We start from the raw sequence: 26,571 nt of genomic DNA, 5'->3' as shown, positions 1-26,571 counted from the left end.
CACCATAAGAAAGAGACTGGGCAAAACGGCCTGCATGGCAGATTTCCAAGACGAAACCACTGTTAAGCAAAAGAACATTAGGGCTCGTCTCAATTTTGCTAAGAAACATCTCAATGATTGCCAAGACTTTTGGGAAAATACCTTGTGGACTGATGAGACAAAAGTTGAACTTTTGGAAGGCAAATGTCCCGTTACATCTGGCGTAAAAGGAACACAGTATTTCAGAAAAAGAACATCATACCAACAGTAAAATATGGTGGTGGTAGTGTGATGGTCTGGGGTTGTTTTGCTGCTTCAGGACCTGGAAGGCTTGCTGTGATAGATGGAACCATGAATTCTACTGTCTACAAAAAATCCTGAAGGAGAATGTCCGGTCATCTGTTCGTCAACTCAAGCTGAAGCGATCTTGGGTACTGCAACAGGACAATGACCCAAAACACACCAGCAAATCCACCTCTAAATGGCTGAAGAAAAACAAAATGAAGACTTTGGAGTGGCCTAGTCAAAGTCCTGACCTGAATCCAATTGAGATGCTATGGCATGACCTTAAAAAGGCGGTTCATGCTAGAAAACCCTCAAATAAAGCTGAATTACAACAGTTCTGCAAAGATGAGTGGGCCAAAATTCCTCCAGAGCGCTGTAAAAGACTCATTGCAAGTTATCGCAAACGCTTGATTGCAGTTATTGCTGCTAAGGGTGGCCCAACCAGTTATTAGGTTCAGGGGGCAATTACTTTTTCACACAGGGCCATGTAGGTTTGGATTTTTTCTCCCTAAATAATAAAACCATCATTTAAAAACTGCATTTTGTGTTTACTTGTGTTATATTTGACTAATGGTTAAATGTGTTTGATGATCAGAAACATTTTGTGTGACAAACATGCAAAAGAATAAGAAATCAGGAAGGGGGCAAATAGTTTTTCACACCACTGTAAGTCTCCAGTGCAAGGTTCAGTAAGGACTTTAAAATGATCCTTAACGTGTTTGGGTAAATACACCCATACTTGATTTCTGCCATTTGCTTGCTTGATGCTAATTTCTATGTTTCTTCTATTTACTCCCTGTGCAAAGAATTACATTTTACTACTCCATTCTTCCACTTTGCATCTGTTTAGTATATTTTCTTGTCAATTAATGCACAGTGAGACGATGCTTACCTATCCTAGTCTGACTCAGTACAGTGAGGGCCCCCCACTTGGTTTTAACTGTTTTAAAAATTAAAGATTTAATGGGGACTGCAAACTGTGAGACCACAGGCTGGTTTGATTTGATCAAAAGCCAGCAGAGATATGAGACTGAATGTGTCTAATACTCCTGAATGCAAACTATTGGAGAGTTTAACCTCTTTTTATTTGTTGCTTGATAGTTAGTATAAAATACCTAAATGCAATTTTATGTTGCATTTGGTTTTTTTAGGAGACATTACAATTTTTTTTGTTTACCAGGCTTTTTATGTATTTAAAATATTACCTGTTTATTCTTTAGTAATGACTTCCTTTTTGAGATCCTTGGTACCATCTTACTTTGTTAGCTGTTGAGGGAATAAAGTGAAAAATCCTTCTTAGTCACATTGGTAGCCTTCAATGTCTGTCCTAAAAATGTAGGCGTTCACGTCGTGATCCACTGCACTGAGTTGTTTACGTGAGACAACTTATAAAATTTGTACAACCCAGCTAGATAGTGCTTTTTTAATCTCATTCTGTGACTTACTGAATCTTATTTTTTTTTTTCTGGAGTTTTGCTAAATTAACAAACTTTCAGTTTTTCCTGTTTACGTATCAAATTGAATCCATATTTTTCTGTTGTTCCAACCTTTTACTCCATTAGTAACCAGTTACTGACTATGTTTCCTTGATTTTAATAGACTTGCATTTTAATTTTTTCATTTTTCTTTTAAATATACAAACAATAATGAGTTGCAATTACTCAACCTGCCCCCACCGTTCCACCTTAAGGATTGACAGCAGTCTTCAATATTATTTTGCATATGTAATCTCGCTAGTTTCACCCAGGAGTATGAAACCCACTCTTCGAGTTTACTATACTTCCTGTTTCTAAACTTCTTGTTTCCCCAAAGTCCACTAACTCAATTCTGTACTTTTATTGGATTTCCCATTTCTAATCCTGCTTAGTTAGTCAAGGAACACCAGCCAGACTTTATTACAGCATATGGGAAACCCAGATGGGGTTGTCATAGAACACTAATAGGTAAAACTGGGTCCTGATGCTCTAAAGGTAAAGAACCACTGATCTAAAAAGTATTGATCTGTGGTCTACAAAGTCGTTTGATGGTGATGTCAGAGAAAAGAAAATCAGTTTTAGAAATGACTCATGTGGTAGATTGAAAGCTTTAACAAGCCATAGAGCTAAATAACAGATTTCATTAAATGCTACATAACAGATTGGTTGCAGTGAAAATGAAGGTCTTCTGTGAACTAAATGCGATAGCCCCAAGTCTGCTGGGCATCTGTTGGGTTGCTTTGTATCCCATGATTGTTTAGCTGACAATTAAGGGGAAAAAATGAATAAATAACTCGGTTATAGTTAGATCAAAAGAAGTATGTTAAATTAGCAGCACTTTCTGATTACTGATTAAGAAAGTGGTTATACTGAAAACCTCTGACCCTCTAATCTCTGAGTTTGACACCCCTATTTAACCAATCGATCATTTTACAATATTAGTCAATACTAATTCAAATGCTAAGGCTTTAATTAATCCTTTTTGTAGAAATACATGAGACATGAGAAGATATTTACTTCAGGATGGTAAATTGTAGGCATCTGCAAATCCGTATTGGTACAGTCTGTGGGAAATGAGACTTTTAGAGTAAATCTTTTTCATATTATTTAGCTTGGCGGTCACTGTTGGGCAGAGTATTGTTTATCAGCAATAGCTCTTGGCTCATTTATGTTCTAATGCTCTGTGTGTGTTTTTGTGAACCAACTCCATCCTAAATATATAAAAACTCAGAGTGGTATAAAATGCAACACCAAGGTGGATGACATAGAAGAGTGAGAGAAGTTTGCAAGTGTTAAAATGTAGTGAGAATAGGAGGAGGTGTGTGTGTTTGTTTAGTAAAGTCTAATTTTCATTTTCTAATTAAAGAGCAGATTTATCAGTTTTTGAAATTGTGGGTTTGAGTGGGGGATTTGTAGCGGACTCTATTTTTCAAGAATGCCTTTTTACAATGCAATAGAAGCAGTTGAATAGTGGGCACAACCTGTTTGTAAGAATGTTGGTTTAAATAAAAAATGAGACAAAGTTTTATAATTTCTTCACCTGTTGATTTTTTTTCCCCTCAATATCTTGGTTTAAATGCAGGTTCATAAGAATCTAGGGAAAGCAATGGATCAGTTAGACCCTTTCCTGCAGGTAGACTTGGTGTGGTCTCTTTGTATTCTGCAGAAGACTGAAGGTTGCACCTATATTCAAACGGTTCTGGAGCCCAGTTTCTGCAGGAATCTGACAGGTATGTGTGGTGTGTGAGGTCATGCTAACTCTGCAGTGTATCTGCAAGGTAAAAATGACAAAAATATCAGTAATACTCAAATGATTTGGAATCACTAGACAAATGTCTTGTTTAACATTCTCAATCTGTGTTGGTTATCTTTATGCAGATTGATGATGTATTAATAGAGAAATTTAATTAGAGCCCAGTGGTTCTACTGAGGCATTTCAGCAATATAAAGTGACATCGGTTTGTTGCATTTATTGTTTTTGATACTAGTGTGCCTTTTTGTTTTTTCTTTTATTTCTGCTGGCTCTTCCCCACCTTATAAATGTTAACACACCACTGGAGTTACAGCGTGCTCCTCTTTCACTGATGGCATTTTACCATGATTGTTTTGTGTTGTTGTTGTTTTGGTTATTCTGTTCAATGTGCTTCATTTTGTAGCATGCATGTTAACTTTAGACAATTGTTAACCCCATCCCCTTTATTTGGCCCACTCAAAGGTAAGCAATCCAGCAACCAAAGGAGAAAGTGTTTTATTTTAATATACTATACTAGCCATCCCCCCGTGACTTTACCCACATAGTAGTGAAGCAGGACAGTGAGGAGGGCCCCACATAGCTCTCTACTCCTGACGTTACTCTTCCCCCTCCACTTGGCCCACAGCCTCTGTCTCAGATTAGCGCGAATAAATCGCTCCTGCAAGCGAACTATGATTCTTAGTGCAATGAGAGAGGTTGCAAAATCAAGCAGAATGTTCAAGCAAATTATAAAAAAAAAAACTAAATCCGTTAAGTAGTTCTCTCATTCACAAACTAAGCGGAGTTAAGGTTACACCCTGAGGCAGACGCGTGAGTGGGTGCCCCCCACCTCACAGCCAATGAGTCTCTCATGGATTTGCGCAAATAAATCGGTACTGCAAGCGAACTGCGATACTTAGCGCAATAAGAAAGTCACAAAATCGTTTAAGCAAATTATACAAAAAAAATCGGATCTAAATCCGTTAAGCAGATTTCTCATGAAAAGCGGACAGACATACAAAGTGGTCTAAAAAACTATGAGAAATTTAGTGCTTAGACCACAAAATTTTTAAAACTGTTTCTTAGCGAGCACCTCTGGGCCAAGGGTAACCTACATTCCAAATTTCAAGTCCCAAGTCCTTATGGTTCGGGAGATTTCGTGATGAGTGAGTCAGTGGTATTTGGCATATAGAGAGAGAGAGAGAGAGAGATTGAGAACCAGTTAACAATAATGGTGCACCAATATGACACACAACCCCTACCAGTAATACCAGCTGACATTTACTCAAAGAAATATTCATTAAACATTTAGAAAAATTGAATAAATGTCAGTATATAATAAAAAGTTAATATGGATGGAGTAAACTGGCTACTGATTAGTAAAACTGTCATTTTACATTTGTTTGTTGTTTTTTAATGACTGGGCGAGATAATTCAATGCATAATACCCTTCATAGCTCACCCTCTGACATTTCTATGATATCTAAGTCTGGATCACTCTGTTTATGTTACCATATTCTATGTAAAACTCCAAATGTTGATCAGATTAATGAAGAAATGTGCCTTTCACCATCCTTTTATGCAAATATTTATTTTTTAAAATATGGGTACATTTGTATTACCGTATATGACATTGACCTTCACCTACACTGGGCATGCGAGCACCAGCAGCAAACTAACAGACTGTTTAGTGAAAAATCAGATTCCCATGTGCTTTATGCACTTTCAAAACTATCAACGCAGGTAGGACTCTGATTGCATGTTCACAGCATAGAAAATTAAATAAATAATTGCCTCTGTGTCACTTTTTTTTCCTTTTGAAATAGAAACATTGACAACCTTTAAGAAAAATTCAAATAACATATTGGGACAGCTTAGCTATAAGCTTATAAAACTGGCTTGATGGACTGAATTGTCTCCTCTCATCTGTCAAATTTCTACCGTTCTTATACACTCATTACAGTTGAAAGTAACAGTCTCAGGAACTGGTAATGGTCATCTTGTCATTAAATTAAAATTACACAAATGTGAAAGCACTACTTAAAACAATTTTTTAAAAAATGAAGTGTTTTAGCTCTATGTTCATTCACCAGATGATTGATTAAAAGCAGTCCGCAGCAATCAGAATGCATCTTGTACCCAACAGTATTTGTAAAACTAACTCAGTAGATGAATTTAATAAATAAGTTTGTGTGCCTGTCAATGTCCTTGCTTTACTACATTGTGCTTTTGCGTGTGTCTGTGTGTCTCTCTCAGTCCCATAATACTGAGCTCAGGTGGATTCTACACCTATCCACTTTATTAATTGTCTTATTAAGTTTGCTGCAGAATGCGCTCCTCCTTACCGAAAAGATCAAGTTTAAGTGATAAAAATTGATTCGAAGCTGTCAACTGAGTTATTTATGATATGATTTTTACAGGGCTGTGAATTTTATACTACGGCAGTTATGCCATCATTTACAGGATTTATTGCAAAACTGTAGCAACCAGAAAGAAATTTGCTTTTTGCGCATTTATGCAGCATTCAAACTTGACAAAACGCAATTTTAGATACATACAAGTAAGCAGCACAACAAGCGCTGTTTTTCTTTCATTAAGGGTGACCGGTCGGGGAAAGAGTTGTTGTAATGAGTAGGATTCAATCAGAGTGCAATTAGAGTATCTTTTTTGGAAAATGGAGCTTACGCCCATCCACACCAAAACACTGACTCTACATTTTCAGAGGTATACAACTCTGGACAGCATTTTTTGAAAGTCTAAGTTTCCTAGTGTGGATGAAAGTTGAAAAAGTAGACAAATGTATTTATTTTTAAAAGAAAATGCATTAGTGTGGATGGGACATATGGCCTGCTATTTAGATCTTCTACTTCCATTTTTTATTTCTCAGCCTTCCTCCTTAAAAACTTTAAAAAGAAAACTCTACCTGTCTTGTATATGTTCTTAACAAAGGAAAATTGAGAAAAATGCCAATCTTCTATCTGGCATTATCACAACAGTGCAAATTGTTTTTGTATTCCTACAATCGGAACACTAGTAGATTAATGGCATTCCCAGGATCACACTGGATATTCTTTGGCTACAGTTCAATGCCTTAACAAATCAAGGAAATACAGCATATGGTTACTTGTCCTGCTGTCACTTCTGTGAGGTAAAGCACCACAGGGATGTTTAGAAATTGTCCTAGAATTTTATATATGCTAAGATTTAATTTGTTTTGTATTTTTAGTTCAAATGTATGAAGTTAGATTTTTGAATAAAGGTGCTATGCTAAATTCGTTTTTTTCTAAATACTGCAATGTTCTTGTCCCCAATGTAAATTCCGAGTATCGTACTTTTCCTTTTTTCTCCCTTTTTTAACAAATCAAACCATATGAAGGAGCCATTAGTCTAAATCTTATGGTTGGAGTAAACATTTCAGCACAGGTGAATAAGTAATATTCAATCCTCGAAGTCTGTTGTCATGTTGTGGTTTAAAATTTCAAGAAAATAATCTTGATGTCTATTTATGAAACTGAAACAAGGTAGAAATGGTTCAGTTTATCAAGTTTATGTTATTCTAGTATGTTAAGCTTAATGGGGAAAAAAGCTTGTTCTTCAAGTTCCGAACTTCTGGGTTTAAAAGTCTGATTGAGTGTGTAACACAAACTCCTTAGGCTTTCTCAGATTCAGGACATAATATGGAGGGTGCAGTAAGAAATGTTTATTACCACTTATAACATTTAAGGAATGTCGGTGAGCACATGCCGATTAAACTATTTTAAGCACCGATGGTGTTACTTGCAGTTGATCTACTTATTGTGCTTACAGGCACATTGGTAGATATATTGTTCAACATTTTAGTTTTTGTAAAAGAAGGTTTAAAACTTGTTTAAAATTAAAGGGCTTATTGTGCTCTAATTTTTTTTTCTCTCTAATTTCCCACTGGAGCAGCGACTTGGCTTTTTGTGTTGTTTTAGTACCTCTCTTTCAGAGTACTTAGAATCCCTCAGTAAAGGAGTGATCAATATTTCTAAGATCATGAATTGCTTCTTGGCATTTGCTGGGAATCAAGTGCCACTCCTGTAAACTTAGAACTATCTTACTCTGCATTGCATAAATAGTTCATTTACCTCATCCATCCTTTAAATTCCTTCTTACGTTATTCCCTTTATTACACTGCAAATATATATGCCCAGAAACAGGCCGTATCAAGCATCTTTATTAGCCATTTTGTGCGTGCCTAGCGTGGAGAGAGAGAGCACACCCACACCGAGTCGACAAAAACAGAAAAAAGAGTTTGCATTACCAAACAGAAGAACGGATAGTGCACATGTTAAACCCCAGCTCCCAATGTTTAACCACCAAAAATTAGCCGAAAACCTGGAATAAATTATGGAGGTTTTTTGTCATGCTAGCAGACCTTCTAGAGGCATATCACAGTCCATGCCATTTTTTTCAATACATTTTATTGGCAGAATTTCCTAAAAATGAGATGGAAATTAAATCTGCTAATTTGAGTTGATGTAATTTGACATTGTGGATGCTAGGAGTCACTGTTGCCCCTTTAAACCCAACAGACTGACACTCAGGACACAGGTTAAAAGCACCAAGAAGATATTTTAATATTTTTCTTCTTTAAATGGTGACCACCAAGCACCACAGCCACAGATAAACAGGCAAGTAAATACAACATTAACACAAATCTTTCTCTCTCTCTCTCTCTCTCTCTCTTCTCCTCCACACCTCCCAGCAAGCTTTGTCCACCTCCACCTGACTCTGGCTCGCTTGCTGTTTTTCTGTACTTCCTCTCACATGACTTGCTAGCACTTCCAGGTCAGAAGGAGAACTTAAGTTCTTTAATCAGCCTGGCAATCCTGGCTGCTTCTGTCTTTGTGATCCATTAGTACTTCTGGGTTAGATGAGAATTTAATTTCCCACTATCTTCCCAGAGCATCCCCTGGCGACATCCACGGTACCCAGCAGGGCTGTGTTGCCAAACTCCATGTCCCATAATGCCCTGCAGGAATCCAGGACACCGCTGCAGTACAGGAGAGCTGCTATCTAGCATCTTGGAGGAGGCAGTGTCCTCGAAAAGCTGCTTTCCCCCATCCTTCCATCTCGGGGACGTCCCGGCCGGATTGAGCTGTCGGCCGTGTTTTACAACATTAATAGATTTCCATGTGAACGTTTACATGCTCTTTAGTCCTTGTTATCAAACGTTTACCAAATTTAATGTATTTTAACATTCCCATCTTGTACTGTTACAGGTGACTTGGTAATGTTTTTTCCTTTCAGGTCTAGGCGAGAGCCAGGCAAAGATTGAGAGCTACAAGCTAAAACTGATGCACATCAATGCCACAGCAAGGCTAGAGTGCCCAGAATACCAAGGAGTGGCCCTTCCAGAAGAGATGTACATATATCCAGAGGAGAAGAAACCCTCACCACTTCAGTCTGGCCTGAGAGAGGCTCTCTGTGGCCTTACTGGAGATAATGCAGATATGTATCGCACTGCCATCAATACTGTGCATGGCTGGCTGATTGGTGAGTTTTGCTTTATTAACTGCAGGGTAAGCAGATGACAGCTTAACAGGATGAATTGTGCATAAAAATGGAAAATGTGCTCCAGTGATCTGTGCTTTAATACTTCATATTATTTTGTTTAGAAGGAATGCACATTAATGAAGCACTAGATGATTCATGTTTAGTACTTAAATTTGTTTTTTATCACATCCTTTTTAAGTTTTGAGCTCTAAAGACATTTAGGGCTATTTCAGAAGCTTCCTGTATAAATCTCTTTTTATACAAAATTATATAACTATACTTTTATTCACAAAACTAGAAAACATGCAAACCTCCAGTCCTCACATGATTTTAGGCAGTTAACAGAAGAAAACAGAGATATTATAACACTTAAAAGTGTAGGCCTTTCCTTTAGAGAAATTGCAGAGAAAGCCAAGATGTCAGCACATAGTTTCCTACTCCATCAGCTTTTAAACTGGATTAAATTCTAACGGGAATAAGTTTGGCAGACCCAAAGCCACAAACGAATGAGAAGACAAGTTTCTGAGATTCAACAGCTTGCATGAAAGGCAACTTACCAGACAACAGCTTCAAGCACAACTTGACAGTGAAGTAGCTTGTAAACTCTGTAGCTGAAAGTATTGGACAATTTTAGCTTGGTCTCTTGCTTCTTTTATTCACTTTGAATGCATCAGTTTTTGCAAGTGGAGAGTTGTATATTGTATAAATCGGCTTTTAAGTGGTGTTGTCAATTTTGTACTGTATTTTCCAGTGTTCATGATTTTAATATAACAATGATTACAAATTGCTAACCTCATACGAAACACTTTCTTCAAAAAACACGGAGCTTAATTATAGGCATATCATTTGCTACAGCAGTTCTTCCAGCAGTATTATTGTTTGTTGTGCACTTTTGCTAAAATGTGCACACTGTGTGTTTTGTTATACAAGTTCTTTTAAAATGCTTTTCTACAAGTTTTCCACTGATTGTGTAATGCAATGCTTCATAAATTCCTCTGCTTATAAGCAGGGCATGAAAAAAATACCCCCATACTTATTATCCATGTACCTATGCCATTTTGAAATAGAAAAAAAAAAATCTCTGCTCTATTGACCCCTCCTTACTGTAAACTGCATATGAAATGTTGTAATCTTGTAAAAGTGCTGCATAGTGATACACAGTAGTAACTGAGCAGTTATTCCCAGCAAATTGCACCTGGTCTGTTTCACTCAAATTTGAATAGGTTGGTGCTACATAACTGTATAACCTAATTTTGCATTCATTTTCAAATTGTACTTCTAATGAAAACCTAATGTAAATGTGTACAGAGTTCTTTACAATATGTCCTAGGTTCTTAGTTCATATGGAGATCAAACATAAAAAGGCATTAACATATATTGAACTTTCTGGAGTATATTCCCCTATGCAAGTCTATATACAGTATATTGTATATATTTAATTCCATTGTACTTATACAAATATACCAAATAAATAATACTGTTTCATGTGTTAACAATAACATTCTTCTGGTAACTGGTTATAAGCAGTCCAAGTTCTGGACTTGGCAGATAGGCAACAGTATTTCCTCTTTTTTTACTCCCCACCTACCCCAGTTGATAAACTGCATTTCTTTCTCCCTAAGATGGTGAGCTGCTATTAAATTCAGAGAATAAGCCCATTCCTTTGGGGGTCCAGCCGATTGGAACACAAGCTGGTGGTTGTCACAGGTGAGATGTGAAGTTGAACATGGATATGAAAGACAAAATGAAAATCTGAAGTCTTCTTCTGAAATCTTCTCTCAACTGGTTTGCAATGATACCATGCTTTTTCAAATATGATTATTCTTAATTCATACCATCCTTATCCCTCATTTTCTTTTGATTTGCTTTTCCTGGTAAAAGCTTTAGTGGTTTGCATGCTGAGCTTTATATACTAGGTTTCCCTATCCTCGTTCCCCTTTTCTAGCTACTTTTGGGGAGTTGCCTGACCCTCCCATAATATTTAAGATATATATTCCCTCTAGCACCTACCATGTATGCCCTGAAAGTTTCCCCAGTAGACCATCCCTGATACACCCTGTTACATGTGACGTGTCTAAGAAGCATTGTAACTGCATGCTTAAACCTACTTAAAGGTCCTTCTGTATTACATAGTTACCATTTTACAAAGTCATGATATATTTTCTCTTAGTCACTTCCTTGCCCTGAACCCTGATTATGGCAGGCAAAGCCTATTTCAGTTGTGCAGTTCTCTCTCTCCATTGCAAAGTTTTTACCCTTGGGTACTTTTTTCTCTGTAGGATAGCTTTCCTGGCTTGTGAATTTCCACACTATGTCTCTAAAAGTAAAGATCTCCTGGGAAGATTTGTGATGCAGCGACGTCATTTACAACGAGCAGGCTACCTCATAGTGGATGTAAGTTTTTTGTCTTTAAATTATTTTTTTTTTTTTGAGTTTCTATGCTGCTTTTCTGTCCATCTCTGGAGTGTCACACAACATAAATCTGTTCCGGCACTGGATCCCTTCAAGATAAAAGGAACAGCCCTAGAATAACTGACCTCAGGAAGTGAGAGAGAATGAGAGTGAGAGAAACAAACATATATATATATATATATATATATATATATATATATATATATATATATATACACATACACAGTGCATCCGGAAAGTATTCACAGTGCATCACTTGTTCTACATTTTGTTATGTTACAACCTTATTCCAAAATGGATTAAATTCATTTTTTTTCTCAGAATTCTACACACAACACCCCATAATGACAATGTGAAAAAAGTTTACTTGAGATTTTTGTAAATTTATTAAAAATAAAAAATTGAGAAATCACATGTACATAAGTATTCACAGCCTTTGCCATGAAGCTCAAAATTGAGCTCAGGTGCATCCTGTTTCCCCTGATCATCCTTGAGATGTTTCTGCAGCTTAATTGGAGTCCACCTGTGGTAAATTCAGTTGATTGGACATGATTTGGAAAGGCACACACCTGTCTATAGAAGGTCCCACAGTTGACAGTTCATGTCAGAGCACAAACCAAGCATGAAGTCAAAGGAATTGTCTGTAGACCTCAGAGACAGGATTGTCTCGAGGCACAAATCTGGGGAAGGTTACAGAAAAAATTCTGCTGCTTTGAAGGTCCCAATGAGCACAGTGGCCTCCATCATCCGTAAGTGGAAGAAGTTCAAAACCACCAGGACTCTTCCTAGAGCTGGCCGGCCATCTAAACTGAACGATTGGCGGAGAAGGGCCTTAGTCAGGGAGGTGACCAAGAACCCGATGGTCACTCTGTCAGAGGTCCTTAGTGGTAAGAGGAGAACCTTTCAGAAGGACAGACATCTCTGCAGCAATTCACAAATCATGCCTGTATGGTAGAGTGGTCAGATGGAAGCCACTCCTTAGTAAAAGGCACATGGCAGCCTGCCTGGAGTTTGCCAAAAGGCACTTAAAGGACTCTCAGACCATGAGAAACAAAATTCACTGGTCTGATGAGACAAAGATTGAACTCTTTGGTGTGAATGCCAGGCGTACGTTGGGAGGAAACCAGGCACCGCTCATCACCAGGCCAATACCATCCCTACAGTGAAGCATGGTGGTGGCAGCATCATGCTGTGGGAATGTTTTTCAGCAGCAGGAACTAGGAGACAAGTCAGGATAAAGGGAAATATGACTGCAGCAATGTACAGAGACATCCTGAATGAAAACCTGCTCCAGAGCGCTCTTGACTTCAGACTGGGGCGACGGTTCATCTTTCAGCAGGACAACGACCCTAAACACACAGCCAAGATATCAAAGGAGTTGCTTCAGGACAACTCTGAATGTCCTTGAGTGGCCCGGCCAGAGCCCTGACTTGAATCCGATTTAACATCTCTGGAGAGATCTTAAAATGGCTGTGCACCGACGCTTCCCATCTAACCTGATGGAGCTTGGGAGGTGTTGCAAAGAGGAATGGGCAAAACTGGCCAAGGATAGGCGTGCCGATCTTGTGGCATCATATTCAAAAAGACTTGAGGCTGTAATTGCTGCCAAAGGTGCATCGACAAAGTATTGAGCAAAGGCTGTGAATACTTATGTACATGTGATTTCTCAGTTTTTTTATTTTTAATAAATTTGCAAACACCTCAAGTAAACATTTTTCACGTTGTTGTTATGGGGTGTTGTGTGTAGAATTCTGAGGGAAAAAATGAATTTAATCCATTTAGAATAAGGCTTTAACATAACAAAATGTGGAAAAAGTGATGCGCTTTGAATACTTTCCGGATGCACTGTATATACTAATACTATATACTATATATATATACTAATATCTGTAAAACTGGTATCAAGGTTATCAAAGAAGGGATACAAACAACACAAATAGAAGAAAACTTGGTTAGTTTGTATCTTTTTTGATATTTTAACTTATTTTTTAAAGCCTCTCTTAATATTAATATTATTAATTTGAAAACAATAGATTTTCCAAGAAGAGCAGAATGTAACTAGATGAAATGATTCAGGGCCTGAATCTCTTCCAATTAGAAACTCCAAAACTCTTTTGAAACTGCCTACTTATAAGCTTGTTGACAACTGCTTACTGTAGAGATGTGTACTGTATATGAGCTGTGGGTTCAAAGCCAGTATAGCGGCCTTGATTAGCAGGACTTGTTGGGTTGCACACTTGCGGCCAAATTAATGTAGCTGAATTAATAAATAATGCATATGGCACAGATTCCTGTGTCACCTTTTTCATTTGCCTGATATATATGCTTCAAAAGATCACATACTGAAAAACCTCTAAATGTCATACACCAAAAAAGCAAAAGCTACCACACAAATGTGTTCCAAAGTTAGTGAAGCAGATCACATCTCTTAAATGTGTACAAATGTTGCTAAGTTTGGTGGCCTGTAGCACTAACTAGGTTGACTACTCCAGATGCATCAGTGAGAGAGATATTTGCATAAACGAGAGGACTGCATGGGTCTTAATTTTTTTTTTTTTTAAATAATATTTTTGTTTGTTTTAAGAATACCTATGTCTTTCCTAATCACAACTGTAGCACAAGTTGCGTCTCACTACTACTTGCAGTCTAAAAGTATTGTCAGTCATACATTTGACTCTTGTTTTTCACATTACAATATAATATCTAGAACTCCTAAAAATAAATTATACAATCCAATGGTCACACTAATTTTTTGTTTCAATGCATTTTTACTATATTGGAAATTTTTTGCAATATCCCAAGGCAACATCATGTGTTTCTTATTGGCACTGCCATTTTGTGAATTTTGTCGTTGCTAGGTAAGGTCAACAAGACGTGTGTGGCACGTGACATCACAAAGTCACTGGTATAAATGTCGTTATTGAGCGATTCCTGAATGTTATGATTTGCCTTTTAAGCTTAATTTGAACAGGCCAGGGAGGAGAAAATTAACGGTATGATTTTTCAAGGTTTCTGAGGCTAAGGAATCTAGTGTTTATCTTAATTTTTTGCTTCTTTTTGTTAACATTCTCTTGAGGCATCTTGTTTTCCTTGTGAGCACACCCATGCTGAAGACTGTTGCTAGGATGCGACACTCCTTTGCTGAGGGTGCAGTTCCCAGATATCACACATCATGACGTTGGAAGTGCAACAATTCAAAAAGCCAAAAGAAAAAGTTTTCATAGTGTTAGTTTTGAATTAACTAGTTATGACAGTTTTTTTTTTTCCCCCTACCCCCTGATTATAATTCACGTCCTTTTGTTTCTTGGCTCTGGTTGCGTGTATCCTTTTTGGCTTATGATTTACCGTTTCATTCTTTGATTTTAATTCTGGATACACATCTTGAGCTTTGCTATTTAATTACTGTCTTCACTTTTGTTCATTTTAACTTCCCCTTGCCATCCTCCGATTCCATTGTCTCTCAGACCTGTGGTCACCTTGCTCAAGCACAGCACTCACTGGTTGTCCAAGTTTGTGGGTTCAGCCTAAATACCCTAACATAATTTATTCTTTGTTTAAAAGCTGTCAGATGACAAACTCCTTTTTTGTGTTTTAAATTTGATTTTTATTTTGTTTCTAGTTATGTTCTAGTTATGTGAACTTTTGGTTTCTGATCCTGTCACTCCTTATCTTCAATACAGCTCTTGTTTCACGTCCTTGGCCTTGTATTAGATTCTTACAACCCTGGCTTGTGTACCCCATATTTGTTCTGTGCCCCCAAGCCCCCATATTCTAGTTCCTTGAATCAACTGCCATCCATTCAGTTCAGTACATTGATGAATGATAATGTTTTGTTCCACTTTATATATTTCAAAAGAGAAATACATTTTTCCAGTCTGAAGTTAATGGCCAATTTTTTTTCACATCATTGAATAAATGAGAAAAATCAGATGCCCATTCCTTCACTGCTAAAGGTTAGGTGCTTGATACAATCTCACTTCACGTGTAGGCATTCCAGTCAATTCTTGTGAACCCTTGCAGGACAGTCAGTGATAGTTTTTTTTTGTTGCCTAAGAGTAATGCTTCAGTTCCAGAAACACTGAGTTACTAAAGTAATACCAATGACCAAATGAATAGCCAGTTTTTTTAGATTTTCATGGTTTTGCTTAAACCATCTAGAGACAAGCTCAAATTTGTCACTAGTGGAGTAAACAGTTGCAGATGACAGTAACGTTTTATAGTAGTTCCACGTCTAAATGTTGGGCAGCTGTACTCCTCTATAGTAGGTAAGATTTCATTCACAACTGCACCCATTATGTCCTGCACCATCGTATTCACAACATCGTGTTGACATTGTATTGACCAAAGCTGAAAACTGTCTGCTCAGTACTGCCTAAATTCAGTAAAATCTTTGTCAGACACCATTTTTGACTTGTCAGTTTGGTGTTCATGAGTGTCAGTTTAGTTTGTTCTCTGACAACAGCGCATACAGCATGTGACACCTATTGACTTTTGCTAACAGCACACTAAAGCTTATAAACAGCAATCAAATGGCAGGCGTCTATTTTCAAATCAGCTGCATTGAAAAGTGCCTGTCATTTATGTTTTTCTTTTAGTTATTGTAAAGTCTCTAAAATCACCATTGTTAAGAGCCCTTTTTACATTGTCAATATACTGTACATTTAACAGCCTCAGGCTACGCGTACTTGTGTAACAGGAATATTTACTATAATCTGTGTTTTTGTTCACACTGTCTAAAACAACGAGGTGTAGCTTAAATGGTGATTCATTTTGCCTCTAATACATTTACTCAACATCTGAAAAAAAAAGAAATCTGCTAAAGACTCAAGTTATTTTATTCCGTATCCACCCCCTCCAACCTGAAGTATGAAAATTACATGAAGAGCATTACTTCTGGTCCTGTGAGTCTACCATGAAAATGCAGGCACCTATCCCAAACCTTTCAGTAAACCTAGTAGTGCACATTTATTTTGAGAATAGTGCTTCATAGACCTCAGGGAATCTTTGATTTTGGTGACTACCTTCATCTCCAGTTGCAGCATTTTCTTTTTGTACACCAGAATAACTGTGACCTTGGCTTGATGAGCACCACAACAGTTTTATCCTTCGTGATCACCAGTTGTGAACACATTATTTGATGTTATTTTGTAAGGGATTCCTACATCTCAACTGGAAGAGTGTTCCCACCTCCATCTACAAGGAATGAGTTGGTTGACTTTCTTGCATGAAGTTGTTGTTGCATTACACCTTCAAAAACTCAAAAGTTTCTTCTTTTCCATTGCTAACACAAGGTGGTCGTACACGGTGGCCAAACTCTTTACTGCTCTTTGTCTAATTGGTATATCAGATTTCTTTGCCACTTATATGTGAAATTGAAGAATAACTTTCTAGAATAATACTTAGCATAATGTTGGGCAGGTTTTCAGTGTGTAATTGCAGAACAAACCTCAGTAATCATTTTGATGAAAATGTGAAGAAAAATTTGTAAAAGGATTGCACTGATAAAATGCAGTAGACCTCAATGTGAACATTTGTTCTAGATGTATAAGCAGTGGGGTAGCTAAACCTCCAAAAGAGGTAAATTGTTGATTATCTTTTTTTTTCTTTTTTCTTTAGGTACCATACTTTGAGTGGCTGGAGCTTAAATCAGATTGGCAGAGGGTAGCTTATTTAAAGGATAAGATTGGAAAAACCATTGCTGAAGATATGGCAAAGTGAATCCTTATTAACTCATTACTACTGTGTTCGCATTGGAGGACTCCAGTAAGGTTTCCAAGCAACCAACATTCTTGCTGCTGAGATTTTACTATCCTGTCATTATGGCATCCACCTACCGCTTGTTTTGTTTCTATGGCAACTTGTTGGCCCATCTTTGATAAAGGAGGTGTATGTTCAGTATTTGTTTGTTTTTATTGCCTAAGTTTCTTGTGTCTGTCAGCCTCCTGAAAACCATGCAACCGTAATTAATTTGAGAAGTCTTTTTTTAGTAAAATTATTTTAGAAAAATGCAAAAAACTGTTGTCTGTTTTCCACTTTAATTTTACAATAGGTGGCACGGTGGTGTAGTTAGGAGACCCGGGCATGTTCTCCCCGTGTCTGCATGGGTTTCCTCCGGGTACTCCGGTTTCCTCCCACAGTCCAAAGACATGCAGGTTAGGTGCATTGGCGACCCTAAATTGTCCCTAGTTTGTACTTGGTGTGTGTGTGTGTGCCCTGCGGTGGGCTGGCACCCTGCCCGGAGTTTGTTTCCTGCCTTGCGCTCTGTGTTGGCTGGGATTGGCTCCCGCAGACCCCCATGACCCTGTAGTTAGGATATAGTGGGTTGGATAATGGATGGATTTTGCAATATGTTTTTACATTTGTTTTGAGCCGAGTCCCTTCCTGTATTTAAATTTGAGAAAATACATCATTGACCTTCTCTTCATGCTTCTCAAGCTGTTCAGTGCACCCAGCCAAACAAAGTGGCCTGTTTTGTATGTTTTATTTGTTTTTAAATAAGAGAAAATGCTAAAGTTGCCCTTCTTGGTGAAATCAATCTGTATTTTAATTTTGATTCTTGAACCTTGGTATCTTGTTCAGGTATTAAGAAACCAAATTAGATTTAAATTTAAAAGCAATGTGACTTAAACGTTAAAATAATATAAATATATATATATATATATATATAGCTCCCTTTTAAAAAAAAATCATCCCCAGCCAGAAATCATTCTTCCTATAAGTGATGTGAAATTGGAAGATTGTATTCATCTGACTATTTGTGAGCTTTGGAAGTGGGAATAATGCTGCATACTTACACAAGTAACGACTTCATGACCCAAGAAAACTAGCACAACTCTCTGATGAATATGAAAATCTAGCAAAAGTATGACAAAAGTTCCCTGCATTATTTTAAGATGTGTCTTGTTATTTTCCCGAATGCAAACCATCTTCAGGCTAATCTGTAAAAGCAAAATGAATTACAACCACAAGATTTTAAAGAATGTAAAAGCTCTTGTATTTTAGAGACCAACATGGTGGCTTTACAAGTGGGCAGCCCTCTTTAGGGAGTGTGGGTGTTCTTCCATACTCATTTGTCTGTTCCTTCATAATCCAAAGATATGGGCTGATTCGCAATGTTCGGGTGGTCTATTCTGTGTTTGTGTGCACATGAATGTGCTCTGTGATTTACTTAAGTCCAGTCTGGGATTGGCCCCTGATTTGTTTCTGTTACTTCAGGGTTCAGAAAATTTATTGATGACTTTACTGTTTGTATCAATACAATATCAAAAGACTTGTATTGTCTTTTGTGCAATAAACAAAAGAAAACGAAGAACACTTAAATAAACTATTTTGCTTACTAGTAAAGACGTCCTCCTATATTCCACTTGTCATAAAAGATGCAAACATATTCATAAAATGAAGCAGAAGTTGCTGTGGGTTGTTAGGTGTGCTCTTCCTGTTGGTGGCGGGAGAGGTGACAGTGAGGGGCTGTATAGATAGACAAATTGAAATAACGGTGGTCAAGAACACTTGTTGCACATTTAATGTCCTGAATGTTTTTTAAGGCTATGTTGTTTGTGTGTCTGGTATACTGCAGTTTTCAAGAAAGTTTTCCTACCACTTTGAGATTTATTTAGTCTTAATGTTCAGTGTCAAGTCTTTGTCAGTCTATATATATATACTGTGTATATAGCCAAATACCATTGACTCGCTCATCACAAAATCTCCAAAACCATGAGGACTTGGGACTTGAAATTTGGAATGTATTGGCCTATAGGTGCTCGCTAAGAAACAGTTTTAAACATTTTGTGGTCCAAGCACAAAATTTCTTATAGTTTTTTTGACCCGTTTGTATGTCTGTCCGCTTTTCACAAGAGAACTACTTAACAAATTTAGATCGTTTTTTTTTTTGTATAATTTGCTTGAACATTCCGTTGATTTTGTGACTTTCTCATCGCGCTAAGTATCATAGTTCACTTGCAGTACCGGTTATTTGAGCGAATCCGAGAGAGACTAATTGGGCTGCGGGGAGAGGGGCGGGGGCTTCTTAACTCATGCGTCTGCCTCGGGGTGTAACTTATTTAGCAAACAAGAGCACTAGTTAACGGATTTAGATCTTTTTTTTTTCTTTTCTATAATTTGCTTGAACAATCCAGTTGATTTTACGACTTCTTTCATAGCGTTAAGAATCATAGTTCGCTTGCAGGAGTGATATATTCATGCTAATCTGAGACGGAGGCTGTGGGCCAAGGGGCGGAGGAAGAGAGACGTCAGGAGTAGAGAGCTGGGCAAGGCCCTCCTCACTGTCCTGTTTCACTAATATGCAAGCAAAGCCATGGGGGATGGCTAGTGTAATAATAAATACAGAAACATGGGTCAATTAGTAACAGCGTGTCCTGCCACTGCCCCCTTAAGTTTTAGTTAGTGCGCCTGATGTTGGTAATGGCACTTAAGACTCAAACGCTTCTTGGAATTGTTGATTAGACTCTGAATGAATTTTGTCCCGAAACGTCTTCACCAGTAACATTTAAAGATTTTACACCATGGTCTACTCATTTCAGACCCTAGCACTACAGTCCTGTGGACTTAGACTTGGCCATTCCAAGATATAAAACTCCTCTTTAAGCCATTCATCTGTGGGACTATCAAGGCTACCATCTTTCAGCATCTTGTGATGAATTGATGGTCCAATCTCTTAAATGATTATGTGTCAGAAAGCTGTATCAAGGTTTTCTTCACTGATGACGAATCTTCATTCTGAGATACATCCTTAGACCATAAGACAAGGGTTTCAAACTCTGTCTTGGAAGACCCACTGTGGCCGCAGGTTTTTGTTCCAACAACCTTCACTTTTTAATTGGACTCTTGGGCTAATTAAGTAAACTGTCATTTCCCAGATTTTGTGTTTTGGGAACAATGTAGAATTAAAAAATGAAGTTTAGTAAAAAAAAATACTAAAAAAATACTAAGCGGTACATAAAAATTTATTTTTTTCTTTTTAACAATATTTTCATCTTGATTTTCATTCTGCTTTTCCAGGTGTTATAAATGTTTAACTAATCCATTATTTACTAATTAGTAGGTCTGATGCTAAGGTAGTTACAGCCTTTCACAATTCAGTGTTTGCCTCCGTGTCTGCTCTGCTACTGTGTAATTGTCATTATTAAGACACAATGAAGGAAGCAAACTGCACAGCAAAACGGCAAAATAGAATGAAATCAGCAAAAGAGAGTTAAGCATTTAAATCTGTAGCAAAAATATAAATATTTCTAAATGTCATATATATATATATATATATATATATATATATATATATATATATATATATATATATATATATATATATATGTATATGTATGTATATATATATATATATATATATATATATATATATATATATATATATATATATATATATATATATATATATATATATATATATATATATATATATATATATATATATATATATATATATATATATATATATATATATATATATATATATATATATATATATATATATATATATATATATATATATACATATATATATATATATATATATATATATATATATATATATATATATATATATATATATATATATATATATATATATATACATATATATATATATATATATATATATATATATATATATATATATATATATATATATATATATATATATACATATATACATATATATACATATATACATATATACTCGGCAAAAGAAGAAACGTCCTCTGACTTTCAACTGTTTTACTTTCAGTAAACTTAATGTGTAAATATTTGTATGAACAGTAAAAGAGTCAACACCATAAGACATAAACTAAAAATGTTTCACAATGTGTCCCTGAATGAAGGGAGGCTCAAAATCAAAAGTACCAGTCAGTATCTAGTGTGGCCACCAGCTGCTTGAAGTACTGCAGTGCATCTTCTCCTCATGGACTGGACCAGATTTGTCAGTTCTAGCTGTGAGATGTTACCCCACTCTTCCACCAAGGCACCTGCAAGTTTCTGGACATTTCTGGGGGGAATGGCCCTAGCCATCGATCCAAATCGATCCCGCTCCAGGGTACAGGCCTCGGTGTAATGCTCATTCCTTCGACGATAAACACGAATCCGTCCATCACCCCTGGTGAGACAAAACCGTGACTCATCAGTGAAGAGCACTTTTTGCCACTCCTGTCTGGTCCAGCGAAGGTGGGTTTGTGCCAATAGGCGGCGTTGTTGCTGGTGATGTCTGGTAAGGACCTGCCTTACAACAGGCCTACAAGCCCTCAGTCCAGCCTCTCTCAGCCTATTGCGGACAGTCTGAGCACTGATGGAGGGATTGTGTGTTCCTGGTGTGACTCGGGCAGTTGTTGTGGCCATCCTGTACCTGTCAACGCAGGTGTGATATTCGGATGTACCGATCCTGTGCAGGTGTTGTTACACGTGGTCTTCCACTGCGAGGATGATCAGCTGTCCTTCCTGTCTCCCTGTAGCGCTGTCTTAGGCGTCTCACAGTGCGGACATGGCAATTTATTGCCCTAGCCACATCAGCAGTCCTCATGCCTCCCTGCAGCATGCCTAATGCACGTTCATGCAGATGAGCAGGGACCCTGGGCATCTTTCTTTGGTGAAACATGGTGGAAACATCATGTTGTGGGTTTTTTTTTTTTGCAGCAACCAGGACTGGAAGACTAAACAGATCTGAGGGGAAAGCTGAGCAGAGCAAATTATGGAGATACCCGTAATGAAAACCAGCTCCAGAGTGCTCTGTACCTCATACTGAGCAGCTGCCTCGCATTCCAACAGGACAAAGACCCTAAGCGCAAAGTAAAGACAATACAGGAGTGACATAGGGTCAGCTCTGTGAATGTCCTTGAGTTGCCCAGACTTGAACCACTTGGAACATCTCTGGAGAGACCTAAAAATAACACCAGGTTTCGTGTCCATTCAACCTGACAGAGAAGAAAATCCCCAAATCCAGGAGTGTGAAGCTTGTCGTGTCATACCCAATAGCGCTCCAGGCTGTAAAGGCTCTGAATACTTCTGTTAATATGATATTCCCATTTGAATTTTTAATAAATTAGCAAAAATATTTTAAATCCTGATTTTGCTTTATCATTCTCAGGTGTTGCTTGATTTGGAGGAAAGAATGAATTTTAAAGGTTTTAGTAGAAGTTTGCAACATAAAATGTGAAGGGCTCTCAATACTTTCTAAATACACATACATACATAAGCACTTTTTTTTTTTTTTTTTTTTGAAAGACTCACTTGAAATTAAATTCATTCAGCTCCATATTTATTGCAAGCATTATGTTCCTCTGGGTTTTTGTTCAGAGTTGAGACCTGAGATGGGTTGACAAGGGGCAGTTTGTCTTGTGGGCTTATTGTAGCTTTTTGGGAAAGACACGTAGAAGCAAAAGTAGAACTGGAGCCACAGTTGTTTGATGTCACTCGTCAGAGGTGATTGGCTAGATTACGAATGATTGACAAAGGCTCCACCCACCCTAAGAGAATCAGGAGGTCTAAGCCGTGAAAGTAGGGCAAGCTGTGTGTACAGTTTGTGTGACACTGCAGCGTTAACTCAGCAGTCCCTGTTCACTTGCCTTTTTCAAAAAATATTCTTACATTAACATTTAAAGGGCTGTAAGTACTATTGACTTCTTTGGTGCCCTGCAAATTATTCCATGAATCTGTTGTATTCTGTGTGCAGAAAAACTTTCTAACATTATTGTGCATTTAGTCCTTAAAGGAGTACCCCACCCACAATAAAATTATATACTATGCAATATATGTAATGGCTGGGGAAAATTTTTAATCTCATGTTTTCACAGAGATAACACAATTCCCAATAGAATAAGTGTCTATGGTGATCAATGCCGCAAACAAAACAAACGTTCATGAAAAAATCCGGTAAATTGTGTTGCATATTCCTCATGTCATGTCATCCAGTCACATGCTCGGAACATGTAAAATGCATGCATTTTTAGTAAAATAAACCATTTTTATAAGATGCTCTACTGATCTAAAACAAAATCAGTCAAGTCTTTGAATTGAAGACCCATCTGTCTCCCTAAGCACTGGTCAGATTCCTGCCTAGTAACTTATTCATTGACTAACATTAGGTGCTCTCCCACCACTGGAACGTTTTAGAAAGTCAGTGTAGCAGTAGGTTTGAAATGTTCCACAGTGACCAGTGAAGTTTTATTCCAAACATATTATGTTATGAGGCCATAAAGCTGTCAGAAGGAAACTATCGGTGACATGTGAAGGACACACGGGCATGCTATTTAAACAGTGCTGATGTTTGATGATCATGGCCTCTGCAGACAGTGGTCCTGAGTGAGTAGAACGGTAAAAGGTGCCTTTTGGTCACAGTCCATAAGTCACATAGGCAGCTCAGATGACAGTTGCCCATACCTGGCAAGATTCATGAAAAACTCAATGAATATGCAAATATGTGAGTAATTATAATGGCTAGGATCCATCAAGAAGGTAGACGCCATCCCAATGCCGCCTTGCTTTCTGCCGGACTTGATGATGTGCACTCATCAGGTACTCCCCATTGAAGAACTGGATGTTCATTGTACTGTTCCATTGGCATCTCTTTGGCCTGGAAATGTACACTCACCAGCCACTTTATTAGGTACACCTTTCTAGTACCAGGTTGGACCCGCTTTTGCTTTCAGAACTGCTGTAATTCTTTGTGACATAGATTTAAAAAGGTGCTATAAAAATTCCTCAGGGATTTTGGTCCATATTGAGATAATAGCATCACACAGTTGCTGCAGATTTGTCAGCTGCCCATCCATGATGCAAATCTCCCATTCCACCACATCCCAAAGGTGCTCAATTGGTTTGAGATCTGGTGACTGTGGAGGCCATTTCAGTATACTGAACTCACTGTCTTTTTCAAGAAACCACTTTGAGATGATCTGAGCTTAGTGACATGGTGTGTTATCCTGCTGGAAGTAGCCATCAGAAGACTGGTACACTGTGGTCACAAAGGTATAGATATGGTGAGCAACAATACTCAGGTAGGCTGTGGCATTTAAATGATGGTCAGTTGGTTCAGATAGGCCCAAAGCGTGTCAAGAAAATTTCCCCCACACCATTACACCAAAACCACCAGCCTAAACGGTTGATACAGGATGGATCCATGCTTTCATGTTGTTGATGCCAAATTCTGAACCTACCATCCGAATGTTGCAGCAGAAATTGAGACTCGCCAGACCACACAACATTTCTCCAACCTTCCGTTGTCCAATTTTGATAAGCCTGTGTGAATTGTAGCCTCAGTTGCCTGTTCTTAGCTGACAAGAGTTGCACCAGGTGTGCTCTCCTGTTTCTGTAGTCCATCTGCTTCAGATTCTCTGTAAATCCACAAGATGGTTGCTTATGAAAATCACAGTAGATCAGCAGTTTCTGAAATAGACCAGCCCGTCTGGCATCAACAACCATGCCATGTCCAAAGTCACTTAAATCACCTTTCTTCCCCATTCTGATATTTGATTCGAACTTCACCAGGCCATCTTGATAATGTCTACATGCCTAAATGCATTGAGCTGCTGCCATGAGATTGACTGATTACTTGGGTTAACAAGCAATTGAGCAAGGTGTACCTAATAACGTGGCTGGGGAGTGTATGTATACATGATTATGCTACATTTTAAAGCAAGTTAAATACATATATCTCTTTTTGTACTGTCTTCTGATTGTTTCTGCCATGGTTACTAATGGGATGTGTATAAGGCTTGAGTCTGTTCTACATTTAATCTCTATATATAATCTTCATTTGGATCTTGATCTTTGTCCGCGAATGAATTAGAAGAAGAAGCACTAGATAGCAGTAGAGAGACAGCTAAAACATAGGCATTGCATTAAGAATCTCCTCCAGGCTTATACTACTGAAGACTGTAGTACGCCAGTCACACCTCAAAATACAGACATTCAAACTAAACAAATTGTTGTGCTTTAAATTAACTGAAGAAATCTTCATTTAGATCTTGATCTTTGTTTGTCCGCAAATTCCACGCATGTGTAAACCACCTTCCAGTTTAGTACGTTGTTGTTACTCACAGATGTCAACAATGTGCAGGAATAACGGAAGGGGTGATGGACAGTGTTACGCTGGTTAGATCCTGAGGCCTGGTTAGAGAATGAGATTGCCGAAGATAAAAGGTACGTGCCTACATAACATATGAAAGAAAGAAAGACAGTGGGTAAAATGAATGACAACGTAACAGCACGTTCCGGAAATTATTATTGTTACGTTAGCGGCGAGTGCTGCGCGTCTCACAGTTGTACCGTGGCTTGCTCACATGTCAGTGAAGTGATCCCTATTTATGCTTTAAAGAGCCTGGATACCTATGTGTCCCCCTTTTATAACCATTGCTCCGTGTATATTGCCTTACTCTTTGGATTGCCAGAAAGCAACCTGCGAGATTGGAGAAAGGTTGAGAAGACATCGTGAGAGGAAACGATTGCGTTGTGAAAACGAGACGGACTGTGAACGGACAGAAGCAGAAATGCTCCTACACCACCACATAATTACGATTCGGACAGTGATTCCGAGTAGGCCGTTCCTATCAAATCAATATCCAAGGGTTTTCTTTTGTAATTTTGTTTCCTTATAAAAATCATAATGCTGTGCGACGAAGGGCCCAGTTCACGACTGGCAGCCCCGTTTAAACAGGGTGCCTTTCACAGACAACTTTAACACGCGCAACGTAGGTGGGCGCACATGGCTAGTAAAGAATATAATCCCTGCTGGATATACTCAGTAACTTTTGTATCATTCCCACCTCACAAATTTGGGATATTTGTAGTTCCTGGTAGTTTCTTTAGCTTCTACTCCAGGCTATGTATTTTTTATTCAACCAGGAACTAGCGTGGGTGGAGATCGGATGATGAATTGTGCTGATTGGTTGATCACAATCCCTGGTGCCATCTTACAAATCTGTTAGTATTTTAGGTACACTGTATTAATCCTCAAGGGGAAATTGACTTTTCTCATGACCTTTGGAGGTCAGCGCGCAGCGTCAGGTGTTGTACAGCACCCCTGGATTAATTTTCAGGTTAGTTTAGACTTTGGAGAGGTTTCGATAAAGATGGAGCACTGCACTTCGCACTGCATCACTCTTCATAGCTGCCTTCTTGGTGTACCAGTCCATGCACTGCATTGCAGCA

The 26,571-nt window shown here is 37.9% G+C and overlaps 1 protein-coding gene across 3 annotated transcripts in view; it reads left to right on the top strand.

Moving 5' to 3' along the window:
* The window catches only part of tbrg4 (transforming growth factor beta regulator 4), a 35,736-nt gene extending 18,318 nt beyond the window's left edge, over positions 1 to 17,418 (top strand). For all 3 annotated transcript variants that reach the window (XM_039736666.1, XM_039736668.1, XM_039736667.1), the window contains exons 7-11: positions 3,322 to 3,469; positions 8,746 to 8,991; positions 10,614 to 10,698; positions 11,271 to 11,385; positions 17,020 to 17,418. In XM_039736666.1, the coding sequence (XP_039592600.1) occupies positions 3,322 to 3,469; positions 8,746 to 8,991; positions 10,614 to 10,698; positions 11,271 to 11,385; positions 17,020 to 17,121 (696 nt within the window). In that variant the 3' untranslated portion in view covers positions 17,122 to 17,418. The remainder of the gene's footprint in view (positions 1 to 3,321; positions 3,470 to 8,745; positions 8,992 to 10,613; positions 10,699 to 11,270; positions 11,386 to 17,019) is intronic.
* The last annotated feature ends 9,153 nt before the right edge of the window (positions 17,419 to 26,571 follow it).

The sequence above is a fragment of the Polypterus senegalus genome, chromosome 15, assembly GCF_016835505.1.
Source record: "Polypterus senegalus isolate Bchr_013 chromosome 15, ASM1683550v1, whole genome shotgun sequence".
Taxonomy (NCBI): Eukaryota; Metazoa; Chordata; class Cladistia; order Polypteriformes; family Polypteridae; genus Polypterus; species Polypterus senegalus.
This window is presented reverse-complemented; position numbering and strand designations above follow the sequence as displayed.